We start from the raw sequence: 22,071 nt of genomic DNA, 5'->3' as shown, positions 1-22,071 counted from the left end.
TCTTAAGAGTTCTGTCTTTATTTATCTGTACAGAGATTTTCATGCAAATTTGTTTAATTCTGCATTATTTCTATCTAAAGCAGTGTCAGTGCTGCCCTCATTAGGCTGAAGGGTAGCTACTGCAGTTGATTTTTCCTGTTGGTTCCAGCTTTACGTCACTCAGCTGGCATCAGTGCTTACCCCTCCCTTATCCCCACACTTGGCTCCGCCCACTTTGGTGACATTTTCATAAATTTGTCAGGGGGCGGGGCTTTGCTGTCTGTCAGTTATATTTTAAATCAGCCTGAAGGTGACGCTTTTTTGTTCACAAACTGAATGCTCCAATCTCATTTTAAGGGTTTGCTGATGTGCAAAGACTGACCCCTGGTGGTCACAGCAGCGTCAGCAACAGGTCTCTTGCAGGTTCATGGATCTCAAGTCATTTTCCTCTGCAGCTCAGTAAATTAAAACTAAATCTGACGCTTATTTTACAGACTTTTTCCAGATTGATATCAAATAATCTATATTTTAAGTGTTTCAGTTAATGTAGATGTTCTGGTTTAGTTGAAACCTGAAGTTCAAGTTCCAAGAAAATCAGATCAGACCAATAAATAAGGAACTTTTCTGAAATGGATGGAAAACTGAGTGGAAGGAAAAAGTGTGAGGACCAAATCCTATGGGAAGGTTTTAGAGATGTTTTCTGGTTGGCTGCCCCAGCAGGACTTGGTACCAGTTCTGATCGCTGTGGTTCTGTAAATGTTTGGTGCAACCGATTCTCTGAAGAGGAGCTCATGTTGCTGTCCGGCCGATGAAGGACAGGAAGCTGCTCTTTTCCTCATTCCTCCAATCTTTGGAGGAGTGACACGACAACCTGACACACCGAGGTTCTGATGGGGAGGGACCCGGTTCTTCCACATCAACGATTAGAAAATAAAACACTGATTTCTGGATCGGGTCGGAAATCTCTGAAACCGACACCGATTTCAGAACGTCGCCGTCCAATGACCCAAGCCCAACCACCGGGTCAGAACTGGTTCAGAAACTTGCTGAGACACAAACTGTGAAACATAAAGACGTTTATTGAAGATTAAAATATTCTTTTAGACAGGAAGTGACATCATAGTTACAGATCACCTCTCAAAAACAGTCATCACTAAAGTGACCAATGAAATCTGTTCAACTGAACTAAGCTCCGCCCACACACGAGTCTGCAGGAACTGGATCAGATTTTCAAAATAAAGTTTCAGCTGGTGTCCGGTGTTAGTCTGTAGCTTACACAGATAGGCGCGTAAGAGGAGATGGCTCACGCTGATCAAGTCCTCAGATGCACCAATGGAAACTTTAAAGTGCAAAGATCAGTAAAAATGGGATGTATTACTATGGATCAAAATCATATAGTGCGATCTAAAACAAAGATGTGTTTGGGCAGATGATTTACTCTGCTTAAAGTTTACTGATACGGAATGTTTAAAAAAAATCCGCTTATACAGATAGGAGAAAGACAGAGCTCTCACTCTGTTATGTACTGAGGTCCATTTTAAACAGATAGTGTAGAACAGACATCTCACTCTAATCAGTGACAAATAAAGATAGGAGTAAAAAAGAAGCCTCACTCTGATACATACTGAGGCATATTTAAAACAACAGATAGTAGTGCAGAACAGATGTCTCACTCCAGACAAAACGGCAACAGGTGTTCTTTTAGTCAAGCAGTGAGACACCAGACAAAGATAGGAGTGAAAAAAGAGAGCATTCATTGGTTTATTTTTTGAAGAACTTCTTGTTGAGCAGGAAGATGAGCAGATTGACGTTGACTTTGGCTTTATCGAACATCTTCATCACCGCCACGCCCTCGTACTGAAGCTGCAGCAGATCCTGGGAACAAAACACAGCAGCTGGAGCGCAGCAGGTCCAACGAACCAGAAGCAGAAGCAGAAGCAGAACCAGGCAGGACCTGCACTGGGTCATTTATCACTCCACAACAAGAATCCCACAAAGAAAGTTAATATTTCAGAAACTTCTGTTCAGGTTTTCTGTCTGTTAATATAGTTGTTGAAACTCGTTAATCTATGAATCGTAAAGAGATTCAGGAAGTGAAGAGGTTGTTCAATCTGAGATGTTTTCCTAATGTCAGGCAGACCTGGCCTGTGTTCTGGTTCTGACCCGGTTCTGGTGGTACCTGGTATCGGAGCAGGAAGTCCTCCATCTGGACGCCCAGGAAGCGGGCGCTGACGCTGAAGCTTCCCGTCTCTGGTCCAGGTGTGATGTCGAAGACAACGTTCCTGAACCTGGAAGAGGTCAGAAGGTCAGTGGTGGTGATGTCATGGTGATGTCATGCTCCCCCATCCCGCCTCACTGTGTGGCCGGCAGGTCCTCTATCTCCAGCAGCACTCCCTTCTCCTGCAGCCGGGTGGCGCTGTAGCTCAGAGAAGGAAGCTTCTTCTTCCCTCTGCTCTCTGCTGCATTCCTATTGGTCCCTTTGCTGCAACAGAACAACCAATGATGGCGCCGTCAGGGCCTGAGAACCAATCGGGTCTCTGGAAGCGCGGCAGGTCGTCTCACCTGCCGGTGGTCAGGTTGTCCAGACAGGAAGTGATGTAATGCCTGTAGAAGTCGACCTGCTGGCAGTGGAAGCTGCTCTTCTCCTGCAGGCGGCTCAGAGTCTGCTGCAGCTTGTGAAGCTCCGCCCTCCGCCGCTGGCGACACACGCGCTGCTGCCGGATGTCCTGGAGGGACAAACCGGGTTCAGTCTGGGCCGAAACCGGATCAGGCTGGTTCTGGTCAGGCTGTTACCTTGGCAACCATCTGCAGGACCTGCTCCTCAGCCCGCGGTGGCCGCAGAACGCCAAGCGCCTCCAGGCGGCGGAGGCTGCGTACGATCTTCCTCTTCTTCTCCTCAAGGCTCAGGTTGCCGTTGGCGACCAGAGACGGGTTCCTCTTCATCTTCTCAGGTGTCTGAGCGTCCTGCCGTGCCCGGCGCTGCACCAGCCAATCGTGGCATACTTCCTATTTGGAAACAGAACCCGGTCAGGCGAGCGTCGCGCGGTCAGGCGAGCGTCGCGCGGTCAGGCGAGTGTCACCTGGTCAGGTGAGGTCTTTGTTTTCAAGATGTCCCTCAGAGAGTCGCCTGTCTGAGTCCTGATGACGTCGATGATCAGCTGCTTGGTGCTAAAACCAGAACCACAAGTGAGCAGAGCAGAACAACGTGCTGACCTACCTGGACAGGTAAGGCAGAGCTACCTGAGGAGCAGTCCCCGGACATCCGGTCGGTCTGAGGAGTCGTCAAAAACATCAAATTTGTTGGTGAGCGTCAGAGAAACTTCCATCTTACTGAACTCTGACCCTGGATCAGCTGATGCCTCACCTGAGGAGCAAAAACCCCAAAAACTCGTCAAACAAGGCGCCAACACCTGGACACCTGGGTCCAACATCCAAACCCAGGAGGACCAGTTTACACCTGTACAGTACTATGCTGCAGCAGGTAACGGTACCATTGAGCTCCTTCAGGGAGGGAACCGGTCCGAGGTCATTCAGGATCAGCCTCAGTGGGTCCAACGGGTCGGGACACAGAACCTCCTGGTGCTCCAGCAGCAGCTGCAGAGACGTAGGGCAGCAGGTTCAGGAGTTTAATGTCTTAAAGCGACAGTACGTATGAATCCTCCAACAACCATTTTATAGCCAGTGTGTATTACATATACAAGACATGATTTAAAAGAAATTCAGCTTCATAGTTTAATGTCTTGAAATTGGGCCTCTGTCTCTTTAAGAAGCTGCTACTCTTTCTGACGCTCCGCCTTCAGGAAGTCATCACAACAGTGTTTCTTCTCCATGATGCTGTTTGCAACTGGACTGACTGGAAACTGGAGCCCAGAGGAGGAGCTGCGCCTCAAAGGCGGGGCTAAGTCCAGGTGTTTAGGCATGGTCTCCATGGCGACCCGAATGGTTTCTCAACCAAAGGATTTCTCAACATGAGGGAAAAAAAAAAAAACCCAACCAAAGCAACACACCCGGTCCGTAACATGATGTAGAACCTCTTGATCTTACATGATACTGCCCCTTTAAGAAAGGCAGCAGCGCTGCAGTGACACGTCGAGATGAAACGAACGCGACGATATTCTTCATTCACAAAGACAATCGGCTCACATCAGTCTCACTGGAGATTCAAATATAACATCAAACAGAGACAGGTAGCAACACTAACGCTAGCTAGCACGCTGCCCATCTATCCTTGGCTCAGTGGCGCGTCCCCGGAACCACAGGAACCTTCTGGACCCAAAGAGTCTTGGTTCTGCTGCGGCTCACCTTGTGAGTGTTGAGCAACTCGCTGACGGAGATGTAGATGATCGGTCTGTTGACGATCAGCTGCTCAGAGAACTCGTCCATGCTGAACCGCTCCTCTGGTTCGGGAACATCGCAGACGCTGTGCAGGAACTTCCTGTCCAACAGAACATGAGCGGCAATCAGCAATGCCTTCCCTGACCTTTGACCCAAGGCTTCTGGCATCTGTACCTGAACCTGCCGTGGGTCTGGGTGATGTACTGGTTCAGGATGTGAACGTGGTAGCCGTCTCCGTGGAAGTGCTTGTTGGCGGCGGCGTGCTGCAGCATGCGGGCTACGGATCCCAGGATGTGGCGCTGCTCCGGCTGCAGGGCGGATCCGGCCGACCGGTCCACCACGTCGAAGCCGTCCGGAGCCACGATGGCCGGATTCATGTAGCGATAGTACACCAGGTTTCCCACAATCTGCAGGAAGCATCCCGGTTAGAGGTTCTGCTTGGAGGGGAAAGCCAGACTGATGGACAGTAGAACTTTATAAAAGTCTGTTCTAGAAATTCATCGGTGCCACATCCTGAAGATGCTTCTGGCCTTGTTCAATCCAGACCAACCTGAGCTGAACATCCAGATTTTTTTCTGAAGGTTTGATTATTCAGTTCTGAACAGATTTAAATCCAAAGAGGCATAGTAATGATCCAGTCAAACTGGGAGCATTCCAGTACGACTCGCCTTGTAGAGCTCGGCCTCACTGGCTGCAGGGAACTTTGTCTTCAAGGCGTCTCGGAGAGCCTTGGCTGTGTAACGTAGGCCATACCTGCCATCAACAGAGACCAGCCATCAGAAACTGTTCGTTTCAAACTGTCCAGCAATCAATCAGCAAAAATAAGTATCAGGATGTGAGGCTGTGGGCGGACGCCGACAGGAGAGAGCAGGAAGTTGGGGACCTACGGGAGTTTGTTGAGGTTGGAGGTGATGGCTTTGAGGACGCGGTCCGTCAGGTTCTTCAGGTTGATGATCGCGATGTCAATTCTTCGTTGGACTTCCGGATGGGACAGGGCATCCTCCGCAGAAACCTCATAGGGTAGAGAGCTGAAGGGACAGAGCCGGTCAGGTGAGCCCCTCTGTGACCTAATGACCTTGTTCTTGGTGTCTCACCTCTTGTGTCCGGTCTGGGTCTCGGTCTGGTTGATCCATGTCTTGTAGACCTCCAGTGGGTCGGTTCTGATGCTGAGGGTTTGGTCCAACAGGATGTCCCGCAGCGCCGGACCCAGGAAGTCCCGCAGGGAGTTCTGCCCACGAGCCTGCCGGTAAAAGTTCACCAGCATCTTGATGACGGTGGGATTCCCGGTAATCACTTCCTGCGGCTGCTCCACCTTCAGTCTGACAACACACAGGTGTGTCCAGGTACAGAGTGACGTCACAGCCTTGAGACAGGTGCTAGATGACATCATAGGAAGTTACCTGATCTCGTATCGGAGCGCTTCGGTAAAGAGCTGCAGCAGCAGGAAGGCGTCTCTGCGGTCGGAGCCGTAGTTGAACAGGCTGAAGACCAGCATCTCCACGAAGCAGGTGGAGCGACTCTGCGGCATCAGGAAGATCACATGGGCCAGGTAGAGGGGCTGCGTCTGGAGCAGAGCAACACGTGTTACACCTGCGGCAGGTAGAACAGGCCGGACTCACCTGCGGCAGGTAGAACAGGCCGGACTCACCTGCGGCAGGTAGAACAGGCCGGACTCACCTGCGGCAGGTAGAACAGGCCGGACTCACCTGCGGCAGGTAGAACAGGCCGGACTCACCTGCAGCAGGTAGAACAGGTGCTGGTAGGCCTCCAGTTTCTCCCTGCGGTCGCGGCTCAGGGCCTTCAGCCCTTTGCTTTTCTCCATGTCCATCAGGTCCGACAGGTGATCCTTGTTCTTCCCGGTCAGCTTCTTGCAGTGGGACACCACTTCCTGTTGGAGGCACGAGTCATAACCAGCAAAGCGGGACGGAACCAGCAAAGCGGGTCCAAACCTGGAACGGCTCAAACCTGCAGCGTGGCCCGGTTCCGGACCAACAGGCCGATCTTCAGGTCCATCAGGTCGAGGTCGGACTCCAGCCGCCGGTTAGCGCGGATGCTCCGCACCACTTCCTGCCGCAGCCGCAGAAGCTCCGCCTCCTCTCTGATGTCACCGTCTCCAAGGTCGAGCAGGTGCAGGAACCTCCTGATTACAGACAGGGGGGGCGTGTCCGAATGCACTGGGGAGGAGGAGGGCCTAGTTAGAGACGGTCACCAGCAGTAGAGGCTGCACCGACTAGTTGATTCTTTACTCCGCAATGACTTTTACTGAGCCAGTCCACTAGTCGTAAACACCTGACAAAACTAATTTTTCCAAGAAAATGAAAGATAAACTAGGTGAGTTTGTCAGACAGCTTGAATTGTATAAAAATGTTAATAATAATAATATCCCTCCAGCTGATCAGCGTCGCTCTGCGTGCTGAAGCTTCCAACCTGGCAGCTTTACGCTTTTCTAAAATACGTCTAACGTCTGGAAACAAAGTCCAAGCTTCACTCTGAGGGTCTGATAGAGGCGATCTCTGCCGCCGTCTGCATGTGGGTCAGAGAGCCGCTGCTGATCGGCGGAGCATCGGGAAGCGGCGCTGGGTTCAGCTGTAACCAAACGGATCCGGTCATGATTAGTCTGGTTGGTGATGTTCCACTGTGGTCAGTGGGAGAATTTAACTCCTACATGTGCAGCTGTCCAGAGATCAGCAGCATCAGCCGGTGTTTGAAAGAAAGTCAGACCCGACTTTTCTCTGCTGCTCACATTTTCACTATCATGAAAAAGTTTGTGATAATGTTCTGTTTCTTGTTCTTTTAATTTTGCATAATAGACTTAGTGAAAGTGGGTTTTTACCAATATTTGCCGTGAATTTAGCTGATAAAGCCTCCAAGTTGTTTAGCGTTTTGTGCTTGCGTCATTATGACTCACTGCGACTGGTCTACTCTGATTCGACTGTCATCGTGTTGTCGTCGACCTTAAGAAATATGAAGTCGTTAGTCGTTTAACCCCTACCCAGCAGGTGGTACTGGTGCCGGGCCCGGCTGGCCCGGAAGAACGCCTGGATCTTCACCACAGCATCCACCTGTGGGAGGGATCACACCATTACCATGGAGACGTCACACACACCTGGACACCGGGTTCGGATTAGAACCACGGAAACTCACATTCTGCCTGAAGAATCGGAGCCGGGTCAGAAATCTCCTCCTGGCGAGCCACATCCTCACCAGCGCCTGGATCTGCACAACCACATCGCGTTAGGGTCCACTGCAGGCAGCAGCTAACGCTAGCATCCACATTGCTAAAGAAGGATCAGAGAAACTCTGGAGACTTTGCTCTAATCTGATGAAGAACCTGAAGATTAAAATCTATGATTATCTTTGATGTTGAGCTCATGCAATAATTTAGCAGCAAATGGGTTTGAATTGAAAATGATGATTGTGTTGATATCTAGTTTGATTAAAATGCGATTCACTGATTACAGACCCTGGATTGAACTCCATTATCCATTTTAATGTAGTCTGACTGCTAATCTGAACACATGAATCTGTTCATCTGGACATGCAGAACTGATTCTGGTTTCCAGAACCATCGACATTCTGTGAGGTTCTGCTGGGTCGGATGTCTGGACTCCACCAGGTGAGTAACAGTTTCGCCTGAGAGTCTCGGAGTGAAGATGTTGTGATGGCCCAGAGCGGTAAAACCATCTGTTACCTTGACGACGGACCTCCAGTTCCTGTGGAGAAGCTGCAGCCGGCGGCGGTACGCCCTCTGCTGGATGAACCCCCTCCAATGAGACTGAAGAACAGAGAGAGGCAGTGATGATGATGAAGATGAAAGTGATCTGAACAGCCGCAGCTCTCACCTGGATGACGACCACAGCAGCGCTCTGACCAATCAGGTAGCGCCGGCGACCCTCTAGCTGCTGCCTGACCAGGAAGCCCCGACAGCACGCCTGCAAGCCGACCACCAGGGCGGCGCTGCTGCGCCACAAGATGCTGCGGTTGTAAGATGCTGAAACGCTGCTCACTACTTCCTGCAGGGGGCGACAACAAGTCAGGCTCCAGCCAATCATGTCACCTCGCAATAAACCAAAAACTATCAGACACGATCAATATCAGTAGCCAGAATATTCAATATTTTACTGATGCGCACAGCATTCTGGGAGGCAGAGGCGAGCTAAGCTAGCTGGGTAGCATCAGCTCAGTCACTAATACAAAGAACGAACCAATAATTATTGATAACGACTGAAATGAAACATTTCCAACCACAATGTCCAGCCAATCGGAGACAAACTCATAAAGCTCCAGCCAATCAGAGCCTCTGAAACTAGACATGAATCATGTCTCAGTCTACAGGCGCTTTTCCACCAGCCCCTCTAACCGCTACGATCCGGCCCGGCTGTTCTCTGATCTTAGTACCATCTGATTGGCTGCTGACTGCATTCATTGATTGGCTCCAAAACAACCTTAAAGTTTAGCTGTAGAGCGACATGCCGTCTTGGTTAGGCTGGTTCCTGCTCAGTCCAGGGGCCTCATGCAAAAAAGGGTTTTGACACCAAAACTTGGCGTTCGGGAAAATGTAGAAAAGTGCGGCGCACAAACCAAATGGGATGCATGAAGCCGTGGCTCTGCACCTTTCCTCTATAAATCCTGATGTGGGGGAATCATGTGAATAAGTTGTACAGTTACAGAATCAAGATGCTTTATGTCCATAAGGCGCTTTCACAAAGCGGGAGGCTGGATGGCTGCAGCTGGACCGGTACCGGTACCGCTCGGCTCTGTCTTTAAGTTCTGCTCAGAGCCCCAGGATGATCAGTCTGGATGAATCACCATCAGATCAATATGATCTCTGATCAATCCTCCCTCTGTTCTCCATCAGAGCCAAAGCTCCACATTACGGCTCACCTGGATGCAGCTACTGAGATCCGTGTGACTGCAGACACACCTGGATCACCTTAAATAATCAAACCTGTTGATTAGTTTTACTCAGCAGGTTGGAGTTAATCTGCTGAGCCTGTTTCCTGTTTTCAGTGAGAATGAAATGACCCCATAGATGCATTTCGGCTCACAGATCAATGTGTTACATCTCTGAGACACAAACTGAGGAAAAGTGCCATTTACATTAGAGCGAGGTTTTCACATGCTCTTATTTTCTTTATTTTGTGTTCGTGTTAGCTTATTGTCTGAGGATGAATGGGTTCAGTTTCATCGTTTAACAATAAAATCATGAAAAACATCGGTTTGGTGCTCCTTGGTCTAAATAACTGAATGTCCTCAGACTTCAGTGCATTTATGTGAGTTTGACGCTTTGTGGTTTCTTATCGTCCACAGAAAAAGTTTGTGTGGCTGCTGCACATTTTCACCCAGCGAAAACGTCTGCGTATATTTACACACACTTTGACGCAAAGTTAATTTTTATACATGCCGACTTTTGTGTAAAATATGAGACCGCACTGTTTTTGTGCACACGCCGCTTTATGCACGAGGCCCCAGGTGTTTAATCTGACCAGTTGCAGCTACAGGCCCCGCCTCCTCACCTGTATGTCCTGCCGGGTCAAGAAGCAGCCGCGGTTCTGGAAGCCATCGGGTACCTCCCAGCTTCCCTCCAGTCGGCTCAGGTGGAAGTAATAAAACGACCCGTCGTCCAACCGAACCCGGACCCATGGACTCCGCTCCGCACCTGGACACAGCAGAACCTTCGCTAGAGTTCACGCCTCACCTGGACGAGCCTCATCTGGACGAGCCTCACCTGGACAGGTCCGGTCCACCAGCCGGCCACTTAGCTCCTGCTGGTACTCCGCGGCGCAGTCTGGCAGAACGCCGCGCAGCTGCAGGTCCGGCAGACACAGAACCCGCAGCGTCTGCTGGGCCCGGTTCTCCTTCACTGCCTGGTTGGCGGCCGCCAATGCCAGGCACACTGCAGGAACGGGTCAGAACCACACAGGTGGGTCAACAGGTTCTGGGCCCTGAGGCCTTCAGCTAACCGAAAGGTTCTGCAGATGGGATCGAAGCGGGTCGGGAGCGGTTCTGATCGGACTCACGCTTTAGGGCGTTCTGGCTCTGCTGATTGGCTCGCTTCACTACTTCCTGGATATCAGCCAACCACAGCTCAGCTCCTGGGTCTCTGCTCGTCTGATTGGACAGAAGCAGAATGTTGAGGATCCCTCCGTAAAGCGTTGCTTACCTGTTAGCTGTGTGTGCGCTCACCTGGGCTTTGTCGTGCCTGCAGCTGGTCAGCAGCACCAGGTACCTGCAGGCGTTGGCAGGTATGATGTCCTCCAGGCCACCAGAGGGCAGCAGCAGAGCAGACAGCAGCTGCTGGACGTCTCCTCTCATCAGCGCCTTGTTTATCAGGTCGACCACCTGGAGCTCTGTTACACAGGTAAACACAGGTAAACACAGGTAAACACAGGTAAACACAGGTCCCCTGGTGCATCAGCATGAGTAGTGTGTGTGTGTGTGTGTGTCATACGCTGATGTTCGTCTTCGGCGCAGCTGTTCACGCTGTTGATTCCTTCCTGCAACTGATTCCAGGTGAGCATGGCTCCGCCCCCCTGCTGCTTCACACCTGCCAGGTGCTGCATGTACCTGGCCAGCACAAGACATCTTCATCATCATCATCATCATCATCAGGTGTTGTGGAGCTCAGCAGGCAGACGACCTGCTCTCACCTGTCCATGAGGGCGCTATCCACATCACAGAGTCCTGCAGACGGACTGACCAATGAGAAGCTGAACTGCTGCAGATGCCCCGCCTCCAGGCTCTGATTTGTCAGAGCAACCGCTGACAGCATCTCCACAGCAACAAACAGCTCTTCCTGGTGCAACTCCCCCTGGAGGACAGAAGAGGAAAGGAACAGGAAGTGCTCTGGCGAACTGCCAGGTAGCCCCTCCCCTCTGCTTGTTACTGATGAGGACCAGGTGGACTCAATGTCCTAGCAATCAGGCTGTGCAGGTACTTTTGATGTGACTGACTCGTCACTCCTGTTTGAACCAACGTGGAGCAAGTCAGGCCGGAGCTACATGGGGTGGCAGCCCCCCGGCCCGGGCCTACGGGGCCTGGATGGGAGGCAGAATATGACTTAAAAGATTCAAGTCTGTATCCTGTCTGAGAGCTGGAGCAGGCGGGTCCTCTCCTGCTCAATATGGGGTTAGGGTTATATAAGTGGGGTAGCTTATACGGCAGGCTGCCCCAGTCATTGTTCACTCATGGCTGCTAAAAACTTTATCAGACCGACTGATTTTAGTGACATTGTGGGTGTAAAATATTGAATAAAATGTTGTGCTACATGGTCCGTGTATTTTCTGGCAGTTCATTTTTTCGTTTGAAATGAAAAATGAAAAAACTTATTTTTTCGTTTATTAAGCCAAAATCGTAAATTGGATTTGTGGCTCGTTATGCGATTTCCCATTTAGTGCACAAAACAAAAATGGAAAAAACCAATAACAAGCGCTCAATTTGACCAGGAAGCTCTCTGTCCGCCTTACACAGAGCCGTACCGCACATTGTGCAGGCTGCAGGCAGACAAGCTTGATTGTTTCACGCTATACATTTTCTGCCAAACACAAATCAGTTTAGGTAATTCTCCTGTGAGAAACAAATAATACCGGACATCTGGCCAGCAAGAAAAATGGTTAGCCTGAGTTTTTAGTTTATTTTTTTATTTTGAAAGGCCAGAGCACCGGGGAGTGGCTTTCCACTGCAGCCATGCCCGTCTCGTCTCTGGACCAGCAAGATGGCCACCATTGCACTGCACCACTAGCAGCGGTCAGTAAGCTCACTATTAATTTGTCACAAAAAGTTGTTTTAAGATGTTTTTAGGCTAGAAAGTAGCCCTCATAGCTTCATTTACGCACTTAGTTCATGCAGTTTCTTTGAAATATACTGTAGTGTGAAAGATATTCTTCCCTTTGATTGGCTTCTTAGGTGCATTGAGAACTGTTTTTAATATTTATTTTTTATTGTTTCATACAGGTGGCTCTTAGGAGGAGAGGCCTCAGCTTCCCAGAATCTCCCAGTGATCCTCTTCCTCCTCCCGACATCGTCTTCTTCACTGTCTCCTCATCTTTTATACAGTCATCCCTCGCTATTAGTCGGTTCACCTTTCGCCGTCTCGCTGCTTCACGGATTGTTTTGTGCAGTTTTTTTTCACAGTGCGTTGTGTTCTGCGTCCTGATTGGCTAAGTACAGATTGGCCATTCAGGAGATGAAAGCTGAAAACTTTGAATGCCTGATGGATAAAACTGGCCAGAGGCAGCAGAACCCGACCGGAGGCTCAGATCCGTCGCCCTGCCGTAGATCCAGCTGTGAATCTCTGGGGCAGCTTGGAGGAGACGCTTTGATGACACGACTCCGGATCACATTAAGGCCGATTGATGAACATCAGCTGATCTGAAAACAGGTTTTATTCTTTGGTTTCAATGTATTTATTTACGCTGTATAATAACTGTAAAAACTAAAGGTAACTACTTCACGGATTTCACGTATCGTGGTTATTTTCAGAACGCCACAAAGAAAAACGAGGGATCGCTGTATACTTAAATTATAGGAATATTTTTTCATGATTCCCCAAACATTGGCTGAATATCTGCTTGTATGTTGTTACAAATACATTTTTATGAAAACATTTTCTCTGTTTATTTTGTAAGATTTGAGTTTAAAGCTCTGGCTACATACAGGTTGATACAAATTAAATATGAAATAATTCTTTTAATGTTTCTTGCTTATAAATCCAGAGATAAGAAATAATGGAAATAATCAACTCAAAAGTTGTTCATTATGTTTAGTCAGTTGAGTCTAATAAGTTGTAATAGTCTCATGAAGGGGACAAAGGTTTTCATTTCTAATTCGACAGACATACCTCACTTATAAAAATATTAAAAAATACTGTGTGCTAAACCACAGAAGAGGATGAAGGGCCTATGACATTTTTCTAACACCAACTGATGTGCAAGATATTTTTTAGATTAAAGTCAGAATGATGACCGGTTTTCTTTCCCAAATCCTCTTCCGTAGGCAAACATTTATTTAGTTAAGCTTTCAATAATCTAATTGGCACATTATTTCAAACATTTCCTGGTAGAAATGGATACATTTTTATATTCTGGATAACCTTTTCTGCATGCTTGTTCATCACATACCGGATTATAATCGGTATGCTAATGCTATTCAGAAAGGAAAAACTAAAGGGTTTGAATGACGGGCAGAATGTTCTAGTCGCGATTTAAGAGTCTTTTTAAATCAGAGCAGATTAAAGGTTGGTAAAAATTTGGCGGATTAGCCCTTTAGCTATTTACTGAATTGGAAGCTGCATTTAGCAGCCATTAGCTTCATATAGCATAAGGCTTTCTGTGTGAAGGTGTCATGATCAAATTAATTACATGCCGATTTGGACAGTTTACAAAAACTAAGTGTGCGGAGCAGAGAGAACTTCTGGATCAGACCGCTTGTCAAAAATGAAATGATGAAAATCGAAATGGAGCGCTGGTTATCCGTGTTTTCCATTGTTGTTTTGTGCACTGAATGGGAAATCGGACAACGAGCCACAAATCCGATTTCCGATTTTGGCTTAATAAACAAAAAAACGAACTGCCTGAAAATACACGGACCCTACATGACTGACTTTATTTACATTTAAACTTTATGACATACAAAATTACAAGAGGGTCGTCCTTATTGTCTCCAAGTGCATTCTGGGTAAAACTTGTCACCAGCCGTCCACCAACGTCATCATCAGTTTCTTGGCAACAGACTGCAAACTAGAATATTTTTACAAGTTAACAGGAGTGGAGCTCCATGGAGCGGCAAGTGAACAGGATGGGGGAAAAGCCAAACTGGACACATCTTTTGTTCGTGGTCTTGGAGATGAAGCAGTTTTTTGTTGGCAGCGATTCAGAAACCTGCCAGCCCAGCCAGGGAGCCGGGAGAGTTTCAGGTAGCAACTCTAACATATTCACAAAGTGAGAGTTATAAACTGCATCAGCCCAGCCGCCAGGCTCACCTCCCCTTTTCTCTGTCGGTGGTACAGCGGTGATGTCAGGGACTGAAGGCTGAGTTATAGTCGCGTTTTTAACAGTTCTGGTTGAGCGTTGTGAGCCGAGACGGCAGCATGGCGTTTATAGGTAAGGTACATTGGAGCCGCCTGGCAGACAGTGGTGGAGCTAGACTTTTAAAGTTGGGGGGGCCGAAGGGGGGCCAGGACCACCTCTGGCTCCGCCTCTGCTGGCAGACCATCTTCCAGATCGTCCAGTTCCCGCGATCCGCGCCGAGTTACAAACATCCAGAGGAGCACGAGGCGCCGCGTCCCCGGCTCAACGCGGCAACGATGAGCTTCAGCAGCTGCTAGCTGCTCCAGGCTCTGAGTTGAAACTGATGAAGTGTCAACATGATCCGATCGCTCTCCGTGGTTCTGGACTGATCTGACTTTGTGTCGTTTCATCGTTAGTGACCAGCAGCCTGATGTTTCTGTTCTCTTGGTTTGTTGTACTTCATGTCAGATGGATTTCAGAATGACAGAGTCGCTCTCTGTGGTGGTGAAACTCGTTAGCTCCACTTTTACAGGCATGTCTATGTTGTAAAGTTAAATTATAATGAGCTTTATTATTTGGGTATAAAGGGCCCGGTCATTAGCCCCGCCCCCCGGCTCCACGCTGACTTGTTGCTACTGGAGCAAGCAGTGCTGGTAGCATGTAAAGTCAGAACTTCTACAAGCTGAAGGACAGCCGGCGAGCCTCACAAAGCTGTTGCTCATTTCCTGAATCTCATTGGAGCAGCACATGGACTGATTGTTGTACCTAATAGTTTTAATCTTATTGAAGTCAAGTTAGTAAGTAAAAAAATAAAAAAATACACTTGGTGTTTATTGATTGAAGTAGAAAGTGAAAAAAATGAGACTAAAAAAAGAAAAAGAATAAATGTTGGTCAGAATGTTTGACTATGAAAATATATTTCACAAAATGTTGATACATATGCTAATTTATTTATTGGTGTTGAATTTTACTATAAAATATTTGCTATTTATTATACTTTTGGAATAACTGGTCTAAAGGGGTGGAAATCTTTATCACAATGCATTTATCTTGTTAATTTCAGAATGTAATGGATGTGTTTGTTTCTCTTGAGGTTTTTCACCCATGTGGCTGAAAGGCCAAATCACTATGGTAACCATCATACAAAAATAAAGATGGATCAGCGAAATTAGAGGCTCTTTGAGTGAAATCCAGTTAAAAGTTTCATTGTAGAGACTAAACCTTTCAAGTGGGGAATCGCACAGTAAAGCAAACCTGACAAAATGTGACACCAACAGAACTGACCCGCTTCCTGCTGGTCCAGGTGTGTCTACCTGAGTGGTGCGTCTCTGCAGCAGCTGCAGCTCCCGATGGTAAAGCGCCGCCGCAGCTGGAAACACTTCAGGCAGCTGGAGGTCAGAGTTCATCAAGCAGCTGATGGTGCACCTGGGATCACTTCCCCGCAGCGACGCGTTGACGCTCTGCACCGCCAGGAGAACTGGGAGACAGGTGAGACGAGTGAGACAGGTGAGCAGGTGTTTCCTCCTGCAGCAACAGGACTTACGTCTCGCGGCGCTCTGAGCTTCCTGGTTGGCAGCAGTGATGCTCTCCTGCAGCTCGGCCGGCTCCAGAGGATCCGTGGAGCCCAGGTCCTGGGTCAGGGGTCAGAGGTCAGAGCGGTGAGCCACAGGTAAGCAGAACATCTGGACCCAGAACGTCAGAGTGCGTTTTATACCAGCGCCTTCTGCTGGCGGTCCTCCAGCAGCTGATCCAGGTACCAGGTACCGTTGGAGCCACAGAGGCCCCGGAGGGCCAAACATGGCTGCTGCAGCGCAGCAAGCAGAGAGAGTTCATTGGCAGCGTCCAGAGCCTCGTCCACCTGCTGCACCGCACACCGCACTGCCACACACAGGGAGGACCAATCAGGGCCCGGCGGGACCAACCCGGGCCCGGCGGGACCAACCAGGGCCCGGCGGGACCAACCAGGGCCCGGCGGGACCAACCAGGGCCCGGCGGGACCAACCAGGGCCCGGCGGGACCAACCAGGGCCCGGCGGGACCAACCAGGGCCCGGCGAGACCAACCAGGGCCCGGCGGGACCAACCAGGGCCCGGCGGGACCAACCAGGGCCCGGCGGGACCAACCAGGGCCCGGCGAGACCAACCAGGGCCCGGCGGGACCAACCAGGGCCCGGCGGGACCAACCAAGTGTTTTGTGATTTTATTGAGTTTAATCTTAATTCCAGTTTGTAACTCCAGGAATTAGAACTGAATCAAATGAATTGAAATTAATTATTCATATAAATATCTTTAGAATCCAAAACAGTTAAAATCAGAAAAGGGTTAAAATATTTTTGGCCAACAGCGGCTGCTGTCGCAGTAAAAAGAAGGGGTGGATGTTGGTGCTTCACTGATTCTAGTTTTTTGGGGGGAATCATTGCAAACTAAATTAATTATGTCTTGGTTTTCATTCAAATCAGATTTTGTCATTTTCTGATAATTTCCTGATTGTCTCATTTTGACCGGGCCGGGTTGGTCCTGCCGTTTTTCTCCTGTTGTGATGGCGGTCTGGGTCAAACTGCGATGTTCTCACCGTTGACGCCGTCGATGAGCTCCTGGATCTCCCGGCGGCTCAGGAACTCCTCATACATGTCTCTGTCCTCCCGGCCTTCCTGCTCACACACACTCAGGTCAGAACCAGCAGCTGATTGGACGGCAGCGTTCCGTCTTCGACCACTCACGGCTGACCTGGTGAACCGCTCGCTGCGCCTTCCTCCTCCTGGCCTCCTTCAGAGCCTCCTGGTAGGCGGCCATCAGCGCCTCCTGCAGGTCGCAGAGCAGCGCCACGGGGTTCCTCAGAGCCGCCGCCGTGCCGCTCACCTCCCCTCGGTCCACCGCCTCGTTAATGGCCGCCACGGCTGCGTGCACTGAGGGCGGAGCATGGCGTCAGTCCCGTACCTCTACCTGGGAGCTCCCAGCCAATCGGAGTGCTCCTACCTGCGGCTTCGTCTACAGACAGCTCGTTGGCCAGGATGCCTCCAATCTTACTGAAGGCCGGCATCTGGATCCCGTATTTATCCAGCTCCAGCTCCATGTTGCTGATCTCCTCATCTGCAGAGTCACATGTCACCAATGCTGCTTTCTGATTGGTCCAAATATACACCAAGACTCAAGCTGGCTGCTGATGCTACCTGGAAAACACACCCAAGTCCAACACTCACCTGTCTGTCAACATTTACCTGTGAACTTTACTTTTCCATAGAGGTCATAAATAGGTGGAGCCAAGCCCAGTCTGTGCAGGTAGAGGCTGCAGAGACAAGAGACAGACAGGTGAGCCCACCGACAGACGGATGGACGGACGGACGGACGGCAGGTGTACCTGAGGGCGTGGATGCAGTAAACTGCTCTGGGCATGTTCTTCTTGTCATAGACATCTGTAGTTTCAGGATGGAAGATCTGGAAACATGAACAGCCAATCATGAGTTGTGAAGCTGATCAGCTGACCAAGCAGCGACCAATCATGTGAAGGTTCTCTGACCGCCGGCAGGCCCAGGGTCGTCATGGCGTTCCTCCAGTGGTTTATGTTGTCAGTGTGACGAAACTGGAGACCCACAGCCTGCACAGATCAATGTTATCCATTAGAGGAATCTGTTCTGACTGGTTTCTGGACCGGAACCAGAACTTGTTAGAAACCCAAGGCTGCATGACAGCCAGGTTTTCTGGTCGAATGGCGCATGATTCAATAATTCAACTCAATCTTTCACCTGCGGACAGAAGAACCTGGCCTGGCTCAGGGGTTAGCTTACCTGAAAAACAGCCAGCCACTGAAACATTCAAGATGAATCCCGATTTTCAAGATGGCCACATCATCATGACAATAACATTTTTGTACTAAAATTGCTAATTGGATGAACAGGGTAGTGTATCACAAGTTTGGCGGCCGCCATTCTTTACTAGCCCCTCCAGCAAGCTAAGGGCTGGGCTAAGCTTAAAGCCGGATTGCAGGCATCTGTGTTGCTCTGAACTTTTCACTGGCGCAGCAGATTTATTCCTAAAAACAAATCTGCTCTGATCAGTTAATAGTTTATGCATTTAAAGCCGGCAGAGCGGACCAATCGCACCGCTGGAGCCTCAGCGCGCTGCCGCTGCTTGATCTTTTAAGTTTACCTCAGCGCGGATCAGGCGCTCCTCTTTTCACTCAAACTGGACCCAGGCTGACCTGTATGGATATTTACATCAACCACTGTGAGGAATTATGATTCTTTGGAGAACTCCACATCAAGGTAGGAGTTTAAACCCACCGTGTTAGCTCTGGTTGAGCAGCTCTGTGTGAACCACAGGAATAACGTGGCGCTGTCTGCCCTGTAAAGTTCATGTCTGTGATCCTGGTTGGTTGGAGCGTTAGCGGCTAACAAACCAGCGCTAACCCCATCTTGCAGGTTCAGCCCAGTGAGGAGCTTTCACGCTGATTTTATTTTATTATTATTCTTCCGGTTACACGAAGCATCAAACCATATCAGATGCTTTGTCCACTTAGTCAGCCAGAGTTAATGAGCGAGGAGATCTGAGGAACTCGTCCCATAAACTCCAGCAACCAGAACAGTTTCTGTGACGCTTATTAAAACTCAACAGACATGAAATGTCAGAGCTGCTAAAGCCACATTAGCAGCATTGAATTAAATCTCCTGTTTGTTGCGCATCTCTGCTTAGTGCAGCAGATTTAACTCATCCTGCAGGGCCGGTCCAAGGCTGCATGAGGCCTGGAGCAGAATCTGACTGAGGGGCCCCATCAGCACCTCTAACAGCTTCTGTGTTACATTTAATCTGGGAGAGGAGGAGGAGTTTAACTGCCCAAACTAAAAACAATCAGTTATAATCCAGTTTATTCATTTGTATTTGTGAACAAACAGAACAAAAGATTAAACTCACAGCATCAGATTGTTGCTATGGTAACAAAACAATCTAACTATGAATATTGTTCTTTGAACTTTTACAAAGTAAACCTACCAGCTCCTTAAAATCTTACATTTAAATATTAACCAATTTAAAATAATTTATGCTGAAACCATTAAATCAAATTCAGCAGCATTGATCATCTCAATAAATAAATGTTACATTTATGTATCTGTGTTAAAATATCAGCATTTATGGCCCCTGAAGCCCTGGGGGCCGATGGAGCCGCTGACTTAATTTGGATTAAACAGAAGTGCAAATAATTGATATTCATTTAAATTGTATTTTTAATTTGTTGTTTTTAAGATTCTATAGTTGTGGGTTTAAATAGCGTTTCACTGGAGATGTTTTCCTGTAACATATAATTACCCAGTAATATTTTTACGTTTCCTGTCAACTTAACATCTTTAATACAAAAACACGGCGGAGCGCCGGGCTGAGCAGGTTTACTGGGGGAAACCCTGGATATATGCGTTTGGTGTTAAATTATAGCCTACATATTTTAAAAACTACACATTTTCTTGATTTTGACTTTTTTCCTGGTGGACTTTTCTCATGGTTGCAATGGTAAATATATGTTTGTACTAAAACTAGCAGTAGCCACAGCTAACCAAAAAGTTAGGTTCACTGATCAGCAAACAACAATTTTACCTCGGCTAATGCTAATCTGCTATACACATAAAAAGTTACCGGAAGCTAACGCCACTAAACATAGAAAAACTTAGCAGAAGCTAATGCCAACGTTAAGACATTGGTCTTTCTTCTTCTCCTCCTTCCTGGTCTGAGACTCGCTAACAGCAGAGTCCTCCGATTCTGATTCTGCTGCATTTTATCACTTTAACGTTTCATGAACCAGACGACTAAAACAAGATGTGACATAAAGTTCATCCAAGTCATGAAAATGGGAAACATTTTATGGCAATAACTGGTTTAAAGTGCTAAGCTGTCTGCCATCTTGAAAAATGACCGTCATCCTGAAATCCAGGTGACTGATGAGAAATATGAAGTGTGCGACCTGGGGGGATAGCATGCTAATGCTTGTATCCACATTTGAAAGACATTCACAGTAAAATGCTGAACTATAAACACAAAAACCTCAGATCATCATGTTGTGGTCTCTGGACCAGACCAGAACAGAACCACTACCGAACCTGGTATCGGAACTGTTCTGGGTCATAGATCTTCTTCAGTGGCACGGTGGTCGGAGCGAAGTGCTGACCCAGTTTGGCCAGAATGACTCCATTACGCAGCGCCTCCTCCAGCTCAGTCGGGGCAGGAAGCTCCTCCCCCAGACACGCCTCCATCCACCTGGGCAGGAAACGGGTCCCAGTGAGAAAACCCCCACATGGAGGCACCAGGCCCAGTTCTGGCTCTGACCACTGACCTTTTAGCCTCCTCCAGCCTGCAAAGGTACTGATAAGCCACGTTCTGAATCCTCTGCTCGTCCATCTGCTCTGCTGTGAGACGCTCATCTGGGAGGAGAACGGAACCCAAACACACCTCAGTAACCGGTCCCGGTACCAGAACATTAATTTCTCTGAAACCATTCAGCCATTTTGGATCACAACTAATGCAGAAGACTTTTTCCTTTTGATGCTCAGCTCTCACTCTCAGTAGCTCTACCTCGCTCACAGCAGAGCTAAGCTTTGACTGGCAGCACAGCAGCCTTGTGGCCAATCACATGAGGACATGGGATCGTACCTTTTTGTGAAAACAGAGGGAGAGGCCAGGTGAGTCCATCCCCTCAGTCAGTAGACAGCAGTGAGGAGGAGACCCCTAAATCTGACCGACACCTTTAAATAAAGCAGCATCTGGCTGCAGTTTAAACTAGTTCAGTAAAATTTATTTGTACAGCACATTTCACTGATAAAAATCACAAAGTGCTTCACAAAAATCACATCAAACTTATCATATAAAGGTATTACATAACAAATTATTATTATGGTTTTTGAATTCATTTTGTATTCATTTGTTTTTGCGTTAAAGAAAAAAAATTAAAAGTTAGATGTTACACAAAACCAAGACTGTTTTCAGGGCGAACACATCAAATTAGTCAAATACAAGGTTTTTCATAAAACACTGAGTGCAGAAAAGATTTATTAACATAAAAAACATTCATATTTGCCCAGTAAAGCTAAAATATGAGGCAGGTGAGGATAAAATCTGAGAAGTTTGGGAGCCGAAAGAATCGGCTCTTCTTTGGGAGCCGTGCCAAAAGAGTCTACTCTCTGAAAAGAACCGAACTTTCCAACACTAAAGGCGGTCAGATACGCAGCAGAACCAGTCCACAATCAAGAACACACATGAATCAACAGAACATGATCTGAATAAAACTGCAATGGCCCGAGAGGGTCATATTCAGCATGAGTCCACAACCAGAATCGAACGACCAGAACCCTGTTTTAGTTAAGTCTTAGTGTTTTAGCGATTCTGGGTTTTAATTGTGTTACATTAATTCGGTTCCGCTTCCTCTGAAGCGGAACTTACAGCAGAGACTAACTATAAAGTCATTCCATGATCACTAAAACCACATTTCGAACAGATCAATAAAACCACGAACGACGAGAAATTGATAAAACTGGTTTTTAGAGACTCACAGCGGCTCCCTGCTGCTGGTTCCGACATGTTGCCCCGGTTCTTTGTCCTCTGGCAGGTGAAAAACCGCCTACCGGTTCGATCAGAAGATAAAACTGGACCCGAATGTATTCGCAAAGCCTTATACCAGAAAAACAAGCTTCAGCGCTCCGAGCTAACTGACCGCTGCTTCTGGCTACTTCCTGTCTGAGGTTTGAAAGCTCCCGCCGCTCTCCGATTGGCCCA

At 48.2% G+C, this 22,071-nt stretch overlaps 1 protein-coding gene across 1 annotated transcript; it reads right to left on the bottom strand.

Annotated features, from left to right (window-relative positions):
- Positions 1 to 1,038: 1,038 nt before the first annotated feature.
- On the bottom strand, positions 1,039 to 22,071 carry iqgap3 (IQ motif containing GTPase activating protein 3). The gene is made up of 38 exons (XM_088013736.1): positions 21,849 to 22,071; positions 20,636 to 20,723; positions 20,403 to 20,559; positions 17,837 to 17,914; positions 17,678 to 17,754; positions 17,538 to 17,605; positions 17,296 to 17,409; positions 17,047 to 17,225; positions 16,892 to 16,970; positions 16,036 to 16,199; positions 15,865 to 15,952; positions 15,635 to 15,798; positions 10,965 to 11,125; positions 10,766 to 10,881; positions 10,501 to 10,664; positions 10,335 to 10,425; positions 10,043 to 10,210; positions 9,831 to 9,973; positions 8,157 to 8,327; positions 8,006 to 8,089; positions 7,459 to 7,530; positions 7,307 to 7,376; positions 6,280 to 6,488; positions 6,050 to 6,202; positions 5,715 to 5,878; positions 5,409 to 5,633; positions 5,202 to 5,342; positions 4,983 to 5,067; positions 4,489 to 4,721; positions 4,282 to 4,414; positions 3,471 to 3,573; positions 3,220 to 3,343; positions 3,060 to 3,147; positions 2,773 to 2,985; positions 2,542 to 2,705; positions 2,336 to 2,461; positions 2,159 to 2,267; positions 1,039 to 1,854 (listed from the first exon to the last, which is right to left on the bottom strand). Exons 1-38 carry the CDS (start codon positions 21,874 to 21,876, stop codon positions 1,741 to 1,743), a joined length of 4,908 nt encoding a protein of 1,635 aa, XP_087869862.1. The 5' UTR covers positions 21,877 to 22,071; the 3' UTR covers positions 1,039 to 1,740.

Source organism: Poecilia mexicana, unplaced genomic scaffold, assembly GCF_051168715.1.
Source record: "Poecilia mexicana isolate PSO_F unplaced genomic scaffold, ASM5116871v1 scaffold_16, whole genome shotgun sequence".
Classification (NCBI taxonomy): Eukaryota; Metazoa; Chordata; class Actinopteri; order Cyprinodontiformes; family Poeciliidae; genus Poecilia; species Poecilia mexicana.
The sequence above is the reverse complement of the archived record's forward strand: the minus strand, read 5'-3'. Positions and strand labels throughout refer to the sequence as shown.